General features: G+C 36.2%; 1 protein-coding gene across 1 annotated transcript; it reads left to right on the top strand.

Annotated features, from left to right (window-relative positions):
* Window positions 1-1500: 1500 nt before the first annotated feature.
* On the top strand, window positions 1501-5465 carry LOC101540766 (HLA class II histocompatibility antigen, DR alpha chain; the record flags this gene model as incomplete). The annotated part of the gene is made up of 4 exons (XM_055128020.1): window positions 1501-1573; window positions 4044-4289; window positions 4734-5021; window positions 5311-5465. Coding segments are annotated over 4 exons (762 nt in total), but the record flags the coding sequence as incomplete, so codon positions are not given.
* Window positions 5466-7402: the final 1937 nt, after the last annotated feature.

Below are 7402 nucleotides of genomic sequence, written 5' to 3'. Positions count from 1 at the left end.
GCCAAATCATGGGAGCAGATTCTCAGTAAAAGCTAATTTATTGAATTCTTATCTTACTCCCAGCTCCAGGAAGCATATTCCTCAAACAACTATACTTTGAGTGCTCTCCAAGTAATCAAGGAGTCATATTTATTAATGTTTTAAGCCCTTAGGTGTCTGCCTTTGTTATTTGAGAGGATAACTGCAGGACTGGGTAATACCTAGCAAAACAATGTGGAAAATCCATGAGTGTATAACATCAAAAGAGTGAATTCCCTCATGAGCTGCATCCCAGTAAGATAGATCAACAGTGAAAACATTTGGAATCCAGTTATTTTTCATATGTGGCTATATTTTCCTTTCTATTGCACTGTTTTTTCAGAATGATATAGGTTAGAGTATCTTAATGTTTAATATTCTCAAAAATGAACATAAAATTATTTTTAGGATTATAATTTTTATTATTTATTTATTTATTTTTGGTTTTTGGGTCACACCCCGCAATGCACAGGCATTATTCCTGGCTCTGCACTCAGGAATTACTCTTGGCGGTGCTTGGGGGGACCATATGGGATGCTGGTAATTGAACCTGGATTGGCTGCGTGCAAGGCAAACACCCTACCCTCTGTGCTATCACTACAGCCCCAGGATCAGAACTTTTCTAATACTATCAGGAGAACTTGCATTATCTATTAGATGAAGGACATGAAAGTAAAGCCCTCCTGTAGGTTATTGTTTATTACACTAGATGCATTCATTGACCCGAATCTTCAAATGAGTCTATTCCCATTTGGTCATATTTAAGACAGAAGTAATCAGAAAAAAAGGCCCCCCTAAACAGTGGATTGCTTCTAGTAACCATCATTTTTGCTCTCAATTCTCACCTTAAACCATTTCCATGAAGTCTATTTTCTCAAATGCATTTCAAGCATGTCCCTTTCTAGAACATGAAGTAGGATGAAAGAGTCTATGAGTGGTGAACATTTTTAAAAACTTTTTTGTTGTCGTTTCTGCTTGGTTATAATCTTGCTTGCTTGATTAAGAAATTTCCCTTCTAAAAAAATCTGATAAAGTATCTTCTTTCCTAGGCACTTTTAAAGAATTCTTCCCTTAGCAACAGATTTGCTATATCAAAAGATTTTTCTAATTGGCTGCTGCTTACCAGATTTAAATTTTTATTAGTTAAACTATATTACTGTTTTTTACTGTAAATTAATAGTTTTTTACTATATTACCCTAAACTATTTTCTTTTATTTTTCTCTGTTTTGTCCTACTCCTAAGCTCTCCAGATTCCCATCAAAGAATACAAGAAGAAAATGACCTCAAGGGGAGTCCCAGTGCTAGTTTTTTTTTTTTTTTTTTTTTTTGGTTTTTGGGTCACACCTGGCAATGCACAGGGGTTACTCCTGGCTCTGCACTCAGGAATTACTCCTGGCGGTGCTCAGGGGACCATATGGGATGCTGGGATTCGAACCCGGGTCGGCTGTGTGCAAGGCAAACGCCCTACCCGCTATGCTATCACTCCAGCCCCCCCAGTGCTAGTTTTTATTACCACTGTCCTAATGAGACTTCACAAATCATGGGCTATCAAAGGTAGGTTCTGGGAGAATTAAAACTAGGCAAATAAATTCTGATAACAGTGGGGAAATTATCTGAAAACATTTGCAAGACAATCTTAGAAATGAAAGAAAAGTGTCACAGGTATTATACAAGCCTAAATCTAAAATTATCATAATTATATTTGGAAGAGTTACATCCCCTCAAGCTAAAGTAATTTCAATTTAATTTAGAGGGCATGGATGAGTTGTATATTATTGAAACTGCCAAATTTGAAATGTGCCAAACTTACGGGAGTATAGTAGTACTTTCTGATAAGAATTATTATAAGCTTGTCCCATAGATTTTAGTTTTGCTTTGTGGAAAATAAGTAAAATAACAATCTCATGTAATAGAGGATTAAGTGAGAGAAAAATTATGCTTTCTTGGTGCTTGTTTTTTTTTTCATTAAGCTCTAGGTAATTATTTTGTTTGTTTTCTGTTCTTGCTTTATTAGAAAAACAGTAACAACAAGTCTCACAATGGAGACGTTACTGGTGCCCACTCGAGCAAATCAATTGTGAAGAGAAATTGTGAAGAAGTATTCTTTACTCAGTGTGACCCTCAGAGAGGGAGGCAGGGAGACTGAAAGTAAGCAAAGAAATAAGTCAATGACAAGACTCATGAAGGCAATTGTAGGTTATTGTGGGTTTCTATGTCCCAAAGGTCAAATATGAGGATGTATATTGGGCAGCGAGAGAGAGAGAGAGAGAGAGAGAGAGAGAGAGAGAGAGAGAGAGAGAGAGAGAGAAGAGAGCAGGCGCATATTTGAGCATGCACACTGCAAAACCTAAATAAATTCTGATTTTTCAAATATTTAAAAATTGAGATTCTGCGGGATCAGAGTGATAGTACAGCAGGTAGGGCATTTGCCTTGCACGTGCCAACCTGGGTTTGATTTCTGGCATCCCATATGGTCTCCCAAGCACCGCCAGGGGTAGTTTCTGAGCACAGAGCCAGGAATAACCCCTGAGCATCGCTGGGTGTGACCCAAAAAGCAAAAAAAAAAAAAGAGAGAGATTCTGTAGTTTACAATACTATTAGTAATGGTTTCTCAAGAGCATAATTCCAGCACTACACACATAACCGGAGTATCCATCTCTCTTCCCCAAGGACCCCAGTGCCTTTCTCTCCCAACAACCACTCCTAACTCTTTTGTGTGTGTCAGTTCTCCCATTATGTTGTCTTTGGACCTTTGTTGCTACCTTATTGTGTGTCTTTACATCTCACATATAAAAGAAATCATTCAATACAGTAAGATTTTAAAAATTCCCCTATACCTATATACACTAGAACGACTATATTCTCTCCTACTGTGATTTTCTTATTTCAAATTTATTGTTCTCCTTATATGTATTTTTCTTAGTATCAACCAAATTGTATTTCCCATGCCCTAACAGTTCCCTTCTCAATTCAAGGAACTTTAGTAACACAGAGCACAAAACTCTAATAACATAAGACTTTAATAACATATGGGCATATTGTTGAGGTCAATCCAAACGTAATCCTTCTGTCTAAAGTATCGACAGTGTGAGTATGCAGTCAGGGAAGTTAGTGTTTTACAATACTATAAGACACCAGATTTTAATTTTCTGGATACTTCATTCTTTAGTCATATTTTTATGGATGCATACATTAAATACAAAGCATTGGCTCTAATGTACATGTTATACACCAGATTATACTGAGAAATTATTTAGTTTATCTCATTTCATCTTAAAAACATCAGAATTATAAATAGGGAAAACAACATGCAGAATACTACATAAATAACTAAGAATTCAAAATTTGAATTGAGTCCAAAGTTCAGAACTAAATCTTTAATTAATTTAACTAATTATATCACATTATATTGTTGTTGAGGTAACATGATAATATATTGTTGTTACAGTAGTAACAACATTTAAGCTTTTGATGTACATAGTACTGCACCTTCACTTAAAAATTTTTTTAAAAGTTTCATCCACTAAAATTTTTCCAAAAAATCACATAGATACAAATCAACTAAACAAAGGATACGAAAGATATGCACTTGAAAAACTGTGAGTCACATTAAAATGACCAAACCTTTTAAACAGTGTTTCTCTTTCCATAAAACAATGTTGTAAAAAATATATTAGAATTTTGGCTTAATTGTGTTTAATGCTGGGTAAAAAGAGTGAGGGAACATTTCTCATTTTCTCTTTTAGCATCTAGCGCTAGATTTCATTTCTCAGTCATGTAGCCAATAGCAGCTTTGTAAGATTGCAGGTTCTGCCCTTATTTTAATTCACATTCTCTAATACTACCCTTGTGTTGTCCTTCATACAGGCCTCATCTTTGCATTCAGCTCTACCTTCCACCACTCCTTCATTTCACTTGCCTTTTTCCTGCCACCTTCTGCCCACGTGTTTGTGTTTCACATATTGGCTTCTCCTTCTTCCTCATCTCCTGGTTTCCACGCTAACTGCCATTTCTGCCCTTTGAGAAGAGCATGTGATCATTCAGTCTGAATTCTATATGAACCTTGATGAAGCAGGAGAGTTTATGTTTGACTTTGATGGTGATGAAATTTTCCACGTGGATCTGGGAAAGAGGGAGACTGTATGGCGACTTGAAGAATTTGAACATTTTGCCAGCTTTGAGGCTCAAGGAGCATTGGCCAATCTAGCTGTGGTCAAAACCAACCTGAACATCATGATGCAACGCTCCAACCACACCCCAAACAGCAATGGTACCTCTCTCTTCTGTCCTCTGAGATATGAGAATTGTAGTCTTACACAGATGTTTCTGTTTTTTGTGTTAAATTGTGATTGGCCTTCATTAGTAGAGGCCTTCACCTTGTCATCAGCAAGTCAATAGTCTAAGGGCACCATTCTGAGAATTTCAACACTTTCTTAGTGCACTCATTTCTTGTCTCTGATATATACAGTGACAAAGCAATTGTTCTGTATTGGTACTGGAGGAGTCAGAAATAAGGTTTTTTTTTTTTTTTTTTTTTTTTTTTAGCTTACACTTCGCTATTGGTTTCAGGCTATGGGAGAGTTGCTAGTATGGTGTCTATCACTATGGCACACACACACATTCTCAGGACAGAATTTCAATTGCTTTTCAGTTCTGTTGGATGAAAGTGGCCAAGCTCAATAGATAACACAAATTTCTGTCATGTGTCTTTCAGTACCTCCAGAGGTGAGTGTCATTTCACAAACACCCGTTAAACTGGATGAACCTAATGTCCTCATCTGTTTCATTGACAAGTTTTCCCCACCTGCGCTCACTGTCACCTGGCTTAAAAATGGAAAACCAATAACCATAAAAGTGTCAGAGACAGTGTTCTTGTCCAGAGATGACCAACTTTTCAGAAAATTCCATGACCATGACCTTACCTTCCTTCCCTCAAATGAGGATGTCTATGACTGCAAGGTGGAGCATTTGGGTTTAGATGAACCTCTTGTCAAGTACTGGGGTATAAACCATTCTTCAATCTTCTTTATTTTATATTTTTCTTCTATGATTAAACTACCAGGCCCTTTGGGACTTCAGTTTTATTGGTAATAGATGCTATATGTCGTTTCCTTGTCTTCCTCCATTACTCCGCTTCCTACACTTTCTAATTTAGAATTGCTTAATACATTGTTTTGATCTCTCTTACTTAATCCACTAATAACTATTTTTTGATTAAAGATCCTGTATTTTACTCTAAGTTTTTATATGCCTTATTAATTATTTATGTACTCTGTTTTATTTCCCCCCAGAGTTTGAAGCACTCACCCCCTTACCAAAGACAACAGAAAATGTGGTGTGTGCCTTGGGCCTGATTGTGGGTCTGATGGGTATCATTTTGGGGACCATCCTTATCATTAAGGGAGTCTGCAAAGGCAATGCTGTTGACCATCAAGGACTTCTGTAAGACACCTGCAGGTGGGTTTGAAGTGCTCAAAGGAAGACATACCCAAAGGATGGAAATAAAGCTAGGCAAAACGTTATGCCTTTAAGTGAAAAATTGTGGTAAAAACCATGACTTTAATTTATCTTTCCTGGGACAGAATCAGACACTGTATCATATGGAATCCCAAAACTTTAAGATAATTTATTCTTAGGTACTTAGAACATGGACTTACCAAAGACAATTGCTACATTTTAAAATACTAAATCTAGTCTAAGTGATTGAGGATGTAGCTCAGCAGTACAGAACTTTTCTGTGGTTTAACCCATTACTTCATTAAATACTCAAAAAAACAAATAAATAATATGGAGTCCTGTGATTTAGGCAAGTTAGCTCAAAGTTTGGGCACTTCCTGGCTTATATTTCTTAGAGGCAAGGCATCAGAAAAGAAACAATTCTATTTTTTTTTTTTTTTGGCTTTTTGGGTCACATCCAGCTATGCTCAGGGCTGACTCCTGGCTCTGCACTCAGGAATCACTCCTGGCGTTGCTCGGGAGACCATATGGGATGCTGGGAATCGAATCTAGGTTGGCCACGTGCAAGGCAAATGCCCTACATGATGTACTATCGCTCAAGCCCCAAGAAACAATTCTAGAGGTTGGCTCTTCCAGAGGTTAAGATAGATTCATCATGTGCCTCTTATAGTCCATGTATGTTCTTTTCCTCCAGTTTGAAAACATATCAGAAAGTCTGAAAGAAAGTATGTGTGATCTACTCACTGGCACTCATTTTGGAGAGTAGGGTATAAAAATTCATATTGGAAAGGCTGTATTTACTACAGGAGCAATGAATATCAGAATTTTCTAAAGTGAAAATATTGAGAAGAGCAATAAATATTAAGGAAATAACTGAGTTATTAGAAGTTTTATTTATTTTAAATTCTTCAATAACTATACACATTCTGCTGTATAGATGATGGAATTTCTAGAAAGATATTCAATGAAGAAACTTATGATAGCTTTATTAACATGGCAAAACCTATTTTATAACATGTTCACCTATTGTAAAAATGACACAATAATGAAGACAATAATTCTTACCTAATCTAAGAGTGGTTAATACCGTTCCAATCTCTCCATTACTTATAGCTGGTATTTTCTCTTATTTACTTATTTTGTAGCTATTTTATATCCTCTTCCCACTAGCATTTTATTGTCACCTAATGCTGCTGGAATAGACTTCATAGGATTTTTCTGTGCTCTAGAACATTTGAATGTTCTCAAATGTATATGTATATGGGGCATCTCTCATACACTTGCTTTTGGAATTTCTTTAAACTGCAGACTGTGATTATTTTTAAATACAATAAAGTATTTTAATTAAACTTGGGTGAATTTTGGTGTTAAGTCAGTTCTTCACAGAGCCAGATTAGAATGGTATGTGAAATAAGTGATATTTTCATTCTAAAATGTCTGAATGATGGGTCAGGGAGATAGCTCAAATAACTGAAGTTCATGATATGTGGGATGTCCAGGTTTTATTCCTGGCACCACATGGTCCACTGAGCATCTATAGGGATGACCCCCAAAATGTAAAAAGCAAAATAAAAAATAACTAAAATGTCTTGATTTATTTATGAGTTCAGGCGTATTAAGATTTGGTCACATTAAGAGCATCTACAAGCAATCTATTTGCCATGGCCCCAAATTTTGTTAGGATATCTTGTTTCTTAGGATATCTCTACTTAATAATTTATGCAGAATCCAATTTTGGTTCTTGCATCTCAACGTCAATATTATGTTTGAATCATTGGTAGACTGAATCTCAAAGTCTAGGATTTGACTTCTGATAAGGGAGGAAGATGATAAGGAGAGATGGGATGGGAGAGGGAACAAAAGTGAGGATCCAAATACAGTGCATAATTTATATATCAGTATCACACTTTCCTTACCAAAATAGTA

This window comes from Sorex araneus, chromosome 2 (assembly GCF_027595985.1).
Source record: "Sorex araneus isolate mSorAra2 chromosome 2, mSorAra2.pri, whole genome shotgun sequence".
In the NCBI taxonomy this organism is placed as follows: domain Eukaryota; kingdom Metazoa; phylum Chordata; class Mammalia; order Eulipotyphla; family Soricidae; genus Sorex; species Sorex araneus.
The sequence above is the reverse complement of the archived record's forward strand: the minus strand, read 5'-3'. Positions and strand labels throughout refer to the sequence as shown.